This window comes from Armigeres subalbatus, chromosome 3, assembly GCF_024139115.2.
Source record: "Armigeres subalbatus isolate Guangzhou_Male chromosome 3, GZ_Asu_2, whole genome shotgun sequence".
NCBI lineage: Eukaryota > Metazoa > Arthropoda > Insecta > Diptera > Culicidae > Armigeres > Armigeres subalbatus.
Window position 1 is genome coordinate 312,366,184 of NC_085141.1, and position 12,109 is coordinate 312,378,292.

Sequence of the window (12,109 nt, forward strand, 5' to 3'; positions counted from 1 at the left end):
TTAATTTATTTAACAAATGTTTTCAATTGGCATACTTTCTAGATAAATGGAAAAAAAGCAAAAGTTGTTCCAATCTTGAAACCGGACAAAAATCCAGCTGAGGCTTATAGTAATCGCCCAATCAGTTTGCTTTCTTTAATAAGCAAACTGTTTGAGAAGATTATTTCAAATAGAATGATGTTTCATATTAATGACAACTCTATTTTTTGCTGATGATCGATTTGGTTTTCGCCATGGGCATTCAACCACCCATCAGTTATTAAGAGTTACGAACTCAATTGGGCTCAACAAATCTGAAGGAAATTCGACTGGAGTTGCTCTTCTTGATATAGAGAAAGCATTTGACAGTGTTTGGCATGAAGGTTTGATTGTAAAATTGTTTAATTTTAATTTTCCTCTGTACCTTATTAAACTGATCCAAAATTATTTATCAGATCGCTCGCTGCAGGTAAACTATCAGAATTCAAAATCTGACAGGATCTGTAAGGGCTGGTGTTCCCCAAGGCAGCATACTGGGGCCCATATTGTATAACATTTTTACTTCTGACTTGCCTGATTTACCACCAGGTTGTCAAAAATCTTTGTTTGCAGATGACACGGGCCTTTCCGCCAATGGGTGAAGCCTTCGTGTCAACTGCAGTAGATTGCAAAAAAGTTTGGATATTTTCTCCACTTACCTTCAAAAATGGAAAATTTCCCCGAATGCTTCCAGAACTCAGCTTTTTTGCCACATAAGCCGAGAGATTCTTATTTGAAGCCTTCTAGCATACCAGGGAAGCTAAATATTTAGGACTTCTGCTAGATCAAAAATTAACTTTAAAAAGTCACTTTGAAGGCACTCAAGCCAAATGTAACAAATATATTAAGAGCCTATATCCACTTTTAAACAGAAAATCAAAACTTTGTCTTAAGAACAAACTTTTGATTTACAAACAAATTTTTAGACCAGCCATGTTGTATGCTGTGCCAATATGGACTAGTTGCTGCAATACCAGAAAAAAGGCACTTCAGAGGATTCAAAATAAATATTTGAAAATGATTCTGAAGTTGCCTCCGTGGTATAGTAGCAATGAACTTCATAGAATTTCTAATATTGAGACATTGCAACAAATGTCCAACAAAATAATTTCTTATTTTAGACAAAAATCGTTGCAATCTTCTATTGCAACGATTATCTCCTTGTACCCTTAGTAAAAAATTAGGTAGCTGTGGACCGAACTGAAATAGACGTCTTCTATGAACTGCAGAGGCCACTCTAGTTGTCGTCATACAACTTGTTGTAATCATCTGAAATATGTTTATGAATTTGTTCGGCTCTGAAGTATATTATAGACGGTCAACTCACAGCAATGTTAACAACTTTCAACTCGTTCTGGATTTTGACGGATTCCATACGATGATTTAGAAATCAACACAACTTTGCAAGGTTATCCCAAATATTTTTCAAATAGTCGATCAATACCGATTATAGACTGAATCAGGAACCTGGTTCCTGCATATCGTCGAATATTAATTATTATATAAGTCACCTTTTAGTCATCATTTTTAATCTTACTTCTTTGAGGAGTATTCAAATTATTTTCCGAATTTTAAGTAAGTATTGCAAATTTTATTATCCTATGTAAGAAAGCGGCGCTCAATAAATGCTGTGAGTCCACGCTGCGGATTTGGGTGTCGGTGCCTTGCTGAATCAGTGTCGGAAAACAGGTGTTCGATAAGCCTTCGCTACCCAAGTATGACGTTTATATGCGAGGTACGCAAACCGGACTACGGACTTAACATTCTTAATAATCCATGCTCCCCAGTAGCGTTTATTCGCTCATAATCTCTCACAGATTTGTACCTTCCTGCCATAAAAAAGAATAATCTGGTTTAGATATGGATTTGCGTTCAGCTCCCAAAATTTGATGTAGGTCTGGATTTTGTCTACCATCCTTATCGCTAGGCTTCGGTGAAATAATTAAAGTCTTGTCCATACATTGTTAGAGTCATCCTTAAAAAAGCATTGTTTCAAACTCCCAAGCATGTTGATTATATAAACAAATATAGATTCATCAGCATCAGGGGCCCTCCTTAGCCGTGCGGTAAAACGCGCAGCTACAAAGCAAAACTATGCTGAGGGTGGCTGGGTTCGATTCCCGGTGCCAGTCTACGCAATTTTCGGATTGGAAATTGTCTCGAGTTCCCTGGGCATCAAAGTATCATCGTGCTAGCCTCATGATATACGAATGCAAAATGGTAAGAAGAAGAAGATTCATCAGCTCTGTAGCACAATCGTTTGACGGATATCAAAAAATATATATATAATAAAATCTCCATCATAATCTCTTCCAAACACGACAGATCATGATTGTTCCAGTGCTGCAAAGTTTCGGTCTCATCTTCAAGGACACCTTCAAACAGATCAACATCTCCGCAACGGACGCCTCGCTCATCATCAACCTCGCCTCTGCCGTCGGCATGACCTTTGGCCTGTTCAATGGCCCGTTGCTGCGCAGCTTCGGTTTCCGCAAGGTAGCTACCCTCGGTGGATGTATGTTCTCCCTCGGTCTCATGTTCACCTCCAGTGCCGAAACGTTCCTTCACTTCATCATTACTTACAGTATTATAGCATGTGAGTCTAACAAGAACTATAATAGCAAATATAAGGTCATAAACCAAAAATCTTCCGTTTCAGCTCTGGGTATGGGATTCTGTAATTCTTCATTCTCGTTGGCCCTGAATACGTACTTCGTCACGCGCAGAAATAAAGCGGCCGGCATTGCAATGACCATCACCGGACTAGGGCCGATCCTCCTACCTCAGTTAGTTTCACTTCTGGTAGCTCTATACGGATCCCGGAATTGTTTGTTAATTATTGGGGCTCTGGCGACACACATCGTAGCCGGTGCACTACTTTTGCAACCGGTCAATCGGCACATGATTCCGGTGGAGGCGAAGATCGACCCATCCTTACCGAAGGAGGAAGCTGCTGATGAAAAATACTCAGTTGTTGATAGTAGGTATAACGCAAAGTAGAAAAGCAATGTTTTTATTTAAATTTCAGTGCACAGAGATCATAAATACTACGAGATTAGATTCAAATGAAAATGTCTTATTCTGTTCGGAAATGTGTATGGGCCGTAAGTCTCTGATAGGCACACTCCCACCTCCTAAAGCGTAAAATGAATAGGCTCTCACCCATAATTAACCTTCCGGGACTTGCTTGGTCCTGGACCGCTCACGCAGTCCCGCTTTTGTTGTGAACGAGAAGCGTGTTTTTTCGAAGGTGTTGTAGTTTTTACAACGGCGCGAGTCCCCGAAGGTTAACAGCACTTTTTAATTTTTTACGAACTTCTAATATATTTAACTTCATCACAAACTGAACTTAGAGTTGAAAAAAAATCATTTCTGTAAGACCTCGCTACTGCTCCATTTTTGATTCCCTATGCATCCATGAGAAACTAAGCCCTATCTGCTAAATATAAAAACACTGTAAATTGCTTTCTGAAAATATAACTAACAGAAGCTCTCATCCGCAGCATCCCATAGAATCAACAGCAAATGGGAACTGGAATCTGACAACGAAGACGACTATCTCGAAAAACAAAGCTACTTCGCAGACCACGACATGGATGCCCAAAGTATCTACGGCTTTGAGCAAACATCTCAGATGCGCCGCCGGGAATCGATGGCCGCGGCGATGCACCTAACGCGAACTAAAAGTGAAGGTAATTTTGCACCGAATGTTGCTGCACTGAATGAGTCCTATTAACTCCCAAAACTGTAATCAGTTATTCATCCCATACAGAGGCACCCCTCGACGGCCGAAATGTTACTGCTCAAAACGTACTCACAGAATTTGGATCCGCACATGGAAACCGGCAAGAGGAGATGGTTCCAATCTGGATCGACCGAAACGGTCAATTTAGGAAGTTCAGTGAAAATATTTGAAGACAAAGAACTAGAACGGAGAGGTTCTCTGGACAATGGGTCTCCCAGAAGGAAATCTTCGACAGCAAGATTTTCTCCTAGAACCAAACGATGGTTCGAGAAGTCGGAGGAATCCTTCCATTTGGGGAGTTCACTGAAGTTGTTTGACGAGCGGCACCCAGGATCTCGTAGGAGTTCTCAATCAAACATTCGAGAATTGGCAGTTCCTATGCTTGTCATCTCCCAATCGAAGCTTCCAGTTTTAAGTGAAAACCAAGGCCTTACGGATGATAACCGACTGCCGTCGATTATGAGACAGTTGGATAATCCAGCATCTCCAAAGCCGCAGGGGCCGAAAACCACCAAATTTGATTTCAGCCACGTGGATGGTAAGGGGGATCCCGTAACTCCACATGAAGAGAAACGGAAAAGTCTGGCACAAAAAATAGTGACCCTTTTTGATCTCACTCTCCTGCGGGACAAAGTGTATGTCAACATGATGTTGGGTATGTCAATTGCTGTATTCGCTGAGATAAACTTCTCCCTGCTGACGCCATTCATTCTGAATGATCTGGGCTACGAGACGGAGCAGATTGCGTCAATTATGTCGACCCTGGCGGTTGCGGATTTGATGTTCCGATTCATCTCCCCATTCGTTGGAGATTCGCTGAAGCTAACTCCTCGGATCATGTACATGATTGCCCTCAGCATGTTGATACTTACTAGGTTTAGTAAGTAGCTCAGCTTTCGTTCTCAAATCGTCCAACCATGCTTACAATCTATTTCTATCACTTGCAGGTATTCTCATTGCGCGCAACTACACCGAGATGATTGTGGTGGCATTTTTCCTCGGAGTGGCCAAAGGAGTTCGCACGGTTTACATGGGCTTGGTCATCCCAAGTTACATCCCGCTGAAACGTCTACCGGCGGCATCCAGCATCCAGATGATGACCAACGGTATCATCCTGATGACGATCGGTCCGCTGGTTGGACTGATCCGGGACCTCTCGGGTGATTACTCGAAAAGCATTCTGTTCATCAATGGCTTCACAATTGTGACACTGATCATGTGGGCCATCGAGATGGTGTACGTGAGTCGTAAGGCAGCGCGGAAACAGCGGGAAGCAATCACACAAGAAGAGATCTCCTGATGGGTAGATCCTACTTGTTTGGATTCCCACTTACCAGTGAGTTTAGAAATAGATTTTATTTTACTATTTCTAGTGACATGAATGCTAACGCATACCGAATGCCTTCTATTCGTGAATAATGTAGAGCAGCGGTTCTCAACCTGGGGTACATGTACCCCTAGGGGTACCTTCGCTGACTACAGGGGGTACTTTGGACAAAAATGCGTAATTGCGGATGTATTACAAATCCGATAAAAAATGATCGATAATGTTTTGATAACTGTATATTATTTTATTTAAAAACTTTCTATTGTACACAATATGCACGGCGATCAGTGAATCAAAGTCTAATAAATCCTGCCCACCACAACTAGCACAGTGCATTGTAACCGTTTGGTTACAAATTGTAGATTTTTGTTTTGTAATTATGTTTTTTTTCGGAGCCTTCACGTTTCTCGTGTAATACCAGCAGAGGTACCACAGAAGCGTTAGGGTTTGGTACCGCTATAAAGACATGAGAATGCTATCATGATTCTGCAAATGTCATGTTGGATGAAAAAGGCAATAAAAATTAGCGGGAAAATATGGAGGGAATTTGGTTTAAAAGAGTAGCCATTGCCCAAACTCGGCCTCTTAGTAAATCAGTCGTCCGTGTGCTGTGAAGTGGAAGTAAAGTGCAGTATTCCAATTGAACCCGCCCCCCCTTTTCTAGTGGGAGCTAGTGTGAGCTCCGGGAAAAAAAGTGTTCAGGTAATTTCCAATCCTGTACTATGGAACTTGGAATTAATTCCTTTGTGTCCTTTAGGGCCTCTTTTTCTACGACGTTTTCAGACTGCTTTTCCGTCCAGCACACGGCTCGGCCTAATCCGTCAAGGATTGTGACGTCCTTCACCGGATGATTCCTCGGGCCGTAGGCCCTAATCGTCAAGAAGGAATTTCCCTCTCGGCCGTCCAAGGTGGCTAAGCCACGGCCGGCCGATCGCGCCTACGTGGGAAGACGCCTGCCCACCATCGTCCAGCAACGCCCGCTGGTCCCGTCGGACGACGATCGTCCGCATAGCCGCTCGCCTCGCTATTCCCGCGAGATTTCTGGCCGCACAGCAGGACAGGAGTCGCTGTGCCGGATATTCCGGCCCCAACAACCGAAGAAGCAGTGGATTGTACCGGTACCAACATTAAAAAGTGACTTAACTAATTAACACACAATTTGATAACACAGAACAACACGCACACGCCACAATTAGGAATCAATAAAATTATATGAGTAAAGTGAAAGTTCCCGGTGTTAGTTTTTGTTTACCGCGAAAAACCCTTGATTATAGCGGTACCAAAGCCGACCCTGGGATTGCCGGAGAGTCTCTTGTGCCCTGGTCTGGCCTGGCTATTGATTGTTGATGATTCAGGAAACTCTAGTTTCAGTATGAAGGGCTATTGGATTAAAGATATGAAAAAACTTTAAATGCAATCTAAGTGTTCGAAACAAAATGTTGAATAATATATTAAGAATATACCTCTGAACTAAAATCTTAAATTTAAATGTTGAAATGAAATGTTGAAAAATGAACTTTTCATTTGAGAGGCATGAAGGCTTTTTAAAAAAAAAGCGCAGTTACTTCGTTGCGAAAGGCTGGAAACCGCTTTCTACGCGTGTCAAAAGCCTCTTTCCATACAGGTTGAAAGCCTCCTTTCAAAAGGCTCGGAAGCCTCCTTTCAAGAGGCTCAGAAGCCTCCTTTCAAGAGGCTCGGAAGCCTCCTTTCAAGAGGCTCGGAAGCCTCCTTTCAAGAGGCTCGGAAGCCTCCTCCTTGAAAGGAGGCTTCCGAGCCTCTTGAAAAAACTTCGAGGCCTCTTGAGCTCTGAAAGGCTTCCAGGCCTCTTGAAAAAAGGCTTCCGAGCCTCTTGAAAGGAGGCTTCCAGGCCTCTTGAAGGAGGCTTCCAGGCCTCTTGAAGGGCTTCAGGCCTCTTGAAAGGAGGCTTCCGAGCCTCTTGAAAGGAGGCTTCCGAGCCTCTTGAAAGGAGGTTTCCGAGCCTCTTGAAAGGAGGCTTCCGAGCCTCTTGAAAAAAAGGCTTCCAAGCCTCTTGAAAGGAGGCTTCCGAGCCTCTTGAAAGGAGGTTTCCGAGCCTCTTGAGAGGAGGCTTCCGAGGTTGTAAGCCTCCTTTCAAGAGGCTCGGAAGCCTCCTTTCAAGAGGCTCGGAAGCCTCCTTTCAAGAGGCACAGCCTTTCAAGAGGCTCAGGCCTCCTTTCAAGAGGCTCAAGCCTCAAGAGGCTCAAGCCTCCTTCAAGAGGCTCAAGCCTCCTTCAAGAGGCTCGAAGCCTCCTTCAAGAGGCCTGGAAGCCTCCTTCAAGAGGCTCAAGCCTCCTTTCAAGAGGCTCAGGCCTCCTTTCAAGAGGCTCAGGAAGCCTCCTTTCAAGAGGCTCAGAAGCCTCCTTTCAAGAGGCTCAGGAAGCCTCCTTTCAAGAGGCTCGAAGCCTCCTTCCAAGACGCTCGGAAGCCTCCTTTGAAGAGGCTCAGAGCCTCCTTTCAAGAGGCTCGGAAGCCTCTTTCAAGAGGCTCGGAAGCCTCCTTTCAAGAGGCTCGGAAGCCTCCTTTCAAGAGGCTCGGAAGCCTCCTTTCAAGAGGTTCGGAAGCCTCCTTTCAAGAGGCTCGGAAGCCTCCTTTCAAGAGGCTCGGAAGCCTCCTTTCAAAAGATTCAGAAGCCTCCTTTCAAGAGGCTCGGAAGCCTCCTCCAAGAGGCCCGGAAGCATCCTTCCAAGATGCTCGTAAGCCTTCTTTGAAGAGGCTTAATAGCGTCCTTTTGAAACGCTCAAAAGTCTCTAATCAATAGGCTTGGAAGCCTCCACAAGTTTTCAAAGTTTTGTAGGAAGCTTCTTGATGTATAAGCTTAATTTGAATGGGAAAATTTCACGGAACAACGAAAATTTTAGACAACTTTTTGGAGACCTTATATCACGGTAGTTTTCAGGTCTGTTTCTCGCCTCCATGGGCATAAATGTATCATCGTGTTAGCCTCATGATATAAGAATGCAAAAATGGTAACTCGGCTTAGAAATCTCGCAGTTAACAACTGTGGAAGTGCTTAATGACTGAGCTGGTAGGCGGAAATGTCCCAGTGGGGGACGTAATGCTAATGAGAAAAAGAAGATGAGTTACTTTTATTTTCATTTACAGCAAAAAAATAGGGGGTATCTCAATGAATGGTGAAGACCGAAGGGGTACCTTTCTAGAAAAAGGTTGAGAACCGCTGATGTAGAGCCTAAACATATTCAAATTTCCCAAATTTCAACCAAAAAATGCTTATTTTCTTTCCATTCAAGTAAAATCCAAAGTTTGCAAAATTACAGTCTTTATTTAAAACGATTTTCCTAAATTTGTTCGTGACAAAATCTCGTCCTACGTCGTCTGGGTGTTCGATTTCTGCCAACAGTTGACTCTACTTCAATCGCGCGTTGAGTACAAAAACGATATTTTTACAACTAGTCTCAATTGTATCGGCGCTTATCTGTTTAGTTTGCTGATATTCAATGAGTTTGGCTATTCCGTGTTGGCAAACTGTGCTTACTGATATTTCGTTATGGCATTAGAGCAGTTTGTTTGCGATATCATCTTCCTTTATGGCATTCTATTGTTTCGTTCGCGATTTAAAAGATAGAAATGGCTATCGTTCTGAATTAAACTATTTCTTTACAGGATTTGTTTCCCTTACAATATGTTTTACTAACTAATATTTGTTTAACTGTTCGTTTCACAGAATCTTTCTGAACTAGTAATAATTTATTTAACGATAGGATTCGTTTACTTACGTTTGTTTTATAAAAATCACAATCAATTTCTAGAGTTTTCGTTTAGTTTTCTCGTTTACAAACAAGCATGGATTTGTTCTTTTTATTAACAATTGTTATTTGCTAAGATTTTCTTATTATCAAAAAGTGGATGGACAAATTTCGCATCATGGTTAGTGTTTATTTTTATTGTTGCTTTGTCATTCAAGAGAAATATAATAATGAACGCTTTTTAATGATGGCGTTTCGTCGTCGTGGTTTCGAGTAAAAGGTGATCATGAAGAATTCTGGAGTATTAACTATTATTGGATACTATATTGTGAATGTACAATGAATGATTATTATGGATTACTTAACATAAAGTTGTTTAAAGCTCATTGGGGTGATCTTTATGATCTGTCCTACTACCTCCACGGCACCACGTTTGATCTTTGACTAACTAACAGAAATAGAAGCTATCATAGATTCAATTGGATACTAATTTACATCGTCTATCTTCACGTTCACTGAATCAATCTCGTAAACAGATAAAAGGCAAATATAAAAATAGTCACGATCTCGTATTCACTAAAAGTGTTTTTCGAGATCTTTGAAACTTTACAATCTTACTACTAAAGTTAAATGAGTTCTGATGTAGATTTACTTTTACATACTATATACAGATTCCCTGTGAAACATTTTTCTTTGACCTATAACAGGGTCTAACAATTAGAAAATGACTATCTTTATGTTTCTTCATCAAAGCGTAACGAAATAAACGCATATTTCTAACATTATGATAGAGAAATAACATACATCTAACTATTCCTACATCATCAGAGAACAAAGTAAACAAAGCTGGCAAATGACGAACCTTATTCTAGAGGGACCGGACCGTTACTCTTCCCATCACGATCAGCCTCTAGAATCGCATTTGCTACTATTTCTTCAACCGATATCATAACAAGTCCTGCGCGTTCGAGTCGTCCAGCGTGTGCTGGAGGAGGCCCTTCTTCTCCTCCGGGGCCGAACCGGACACGTTCAGCAGCGGGTGGGCGCTGTTACCCGGTATCGAGGACGAGTCGGCGTGCACGTTCACTCCGCCGGCATACATCGAATCGTACACCGGGTTGGCAAAGTGGGCCTGGAAGTGGAAATGGTATCAATGTTAGCATTTGTGAATAACACCAGCCAGTTTCTGTAAAACTGTGAATATGTGCGGAAAATTACAAAGGTCTGAAAATAAAAAGCTTGACATGGCTCCATAAATAAGCTCTTAAAAAGCTTTGTATAAATGTCTAGAGTAGAAATGAGCGCCAATTTAAAATTCGCAGTGTTTGACATCTACTTCAACTACATTTACAAATTTAATGTGAGTTTCCACGAGATTTCAACTGAGTTTTTCAACGAAATTGAAAACCATTTTTAAAGCAGATTCGAAAAAAAATACCAGGTGAATTAGAATAACATTTCCAATAAGGTACAGTGGGGTAAGTGGGTAAATGGGGTAAGTGAAAAAAACGCAAGTATTTCACTGATGAAGCACAGAATTATTCAATTTCACTTCACAATCATACAAGGCCATTCAAATCAATGCGTTGAATAAGTGAAACATGAAATAATGAACCATTTCAACATGCGAGAGTAAAAGTTTATTAACCTTTCAAGTTTATCTTTTGCACAAGTTGTTTTGCGTGTCAATAAATAGGAATATTTTTTATGCTGGTTTTCATAACACATTCAATTAGTGCATTGATAAGTTCTTTTTTTCTGTTGTTTTTATAATTCCAGCCACAAAAATATTGATAAGAATATCATAAATTTTGAGAAAAATATTTTATTGCTTTGCCTGTTTTTTACCATGGGTGGGGCAAGTGAAAATTTTCCGACACTGAATGCATTTCTCTATTTTTCCAAACACAAATAATTTCTATTAAGCGTATATAAACAAATGATACCAATTCGAACTCATTTGAAGGCTTTTGGTTATTACAGTGATACGTGGTCTTACTAAATCAGGAACCCAAAGTGCCAAGCGTGTCATTGTTTTAAATAATCCAAGTTTGATAAATAATTCGTGAAAAAATATTATTTATATAGCTTAAATAGAAGAATCACTACTATTGCAAATATATCAACAATTATGATTTATTTAGTTGAAATTTATAAAATTTATTTATTTGGTGATGTAGACTCTTCTACTGAAATCATAAGTGGATTGTTAATGAAACACAATATGACTCCAGGTTTGATGAATATTTCAAAGATGATTTCTCTGCATTATCGCCAAGGTTCATTATCTTACTATAAACCTGAAATAGAAAGTAGTGTTAGACACAAATGGAGATGAGATATTAGATCTCAAAAAATTCAAGTAAAGAAATCAAAAAATATAAAAATCATTTAATGGAGGCACTCTAGTGCCCTTTGACTTTCATGAAGTGTCAAAAAGCACCACAACAGATCACAGTTATACTCTATTCAGTATAATTATCATTTGCATGAAATATATGAACAGAAAAAGTGTTCTTATATTGAAAAATCCTCTTTTTAAAATCATTTTTTCACTTACCCCACATGTGGGGCAAGTGAAAATTGGCTCGATTTTTTGTTTTCCAAATATTTTGTATCCTAAAAGTATTTTTCAAAGATCTTGTTCGCAGGCAAATAAAGATTGGATAGATGATTCGTTCTGTCATAAATATGATCAATTTCAATATTATCTTCAACTTTTATGACTTGATGAACATGAAATATACGATTTCCTTTACCCACTTGCCCCACTGTACCTTAAGGCTGAAAAACTTGATCGAGAACTTCCTGAAAAGTTACTAAAGCTTATTAGAAAAAAATACACGTCAAATTCGAAACAATTTCGTCATGAATTCGTCTTCGTTCTTCCGCGGCTGAGGACAGTATGGAAGTCGTAGTAGGTTGATTCGGAAGACCATTTGATTCCAACTCCAGGAGATTTCGGAGATTCCATGACATCACCCTAGGAGCGCTGAAAAGCACATCGAGACTGATGCCAGTTGAGTCTCAGTAATAGTTCTGGCAGTGCACATTAATGGACTTTGCTTTGGTTATTGCCATATTTTGGATGCGAGGGCTGACAGTTGAGACATTCTACTTTCTTAGTAAGGCCGGGTTACACCTAGAGATGTCGCAAATTAATCGATTACACCCAGGTTTTTTTTTACGCGGTCGGAATTCATTAATTTCTCGGTTAGCCCGAACTTTTACAGCTTTTCAAATACCCCCTGAATTTTCTTTGATTTTTTGTGAATTTTTTGGTGGGGTTTACTCATT

At 40.5% G+C, this 12,109-nt stretch overlaps 2 protein-coding genes across 3 annotated transcripts in view; one reads left to right on the forward strand and one right to left on the reverse strand.

Annotated features, from left to right (window-relative positions):
* The window catches only part of LOC134225289 (uncharacterized), a 34,442-nt gene extending 29,313 nt beyond the window's left edge, over nt 1-5,129 (forward strand). Inside the window, exons 3-7 of the mRNA XM_062705240.1 lie at nt 2,344-2,614; nt 2,678-2,998; nt 3,522-3,710; nt 3,774-4,643; nt 4,711-5,129. Coding sequence (XP_062561224.1) covers nt 2,344-2,614; nt 2,678-2,998; nt 3,522-3,710; nt 3,774-4,643; nt 4,711-5,063 — 2,004 coding nt within the window. The 3' untranslated portion in view covers nt 5,064-5,129. The remainder of the gene's footprint in view (nt 1-2,343; nt 2,615-2,677; nt 2,999-3,521; nt 3,711-3,773; nt 4,644-4,710) is intronic.
* A 3,239-nt stretch (nt 5,130-8,368) lies between these two features.
* Nucleotides 8,369-12,109, reverse strand: part of LOC134225324 (low-density lipoprotein receptor-related protein 1) — a 701,179-nt gene continuing 697,438 nt past the window's right edge. For both annotated transcript variants that reach the window (XM_062705293.1, XM_062705292.1), the window contains exon 19: nt 8,369-9,944. In XM_062705293.1, coding sequence (XP_062561277.1) covers nt 9,759-9,944 — 186 coding nt within the window. In that variant the 3' untranslated portion in view covers nt 8,369-9,758. The remainder of the gene's footprint in view (nt 9,945-12,109) is intronic.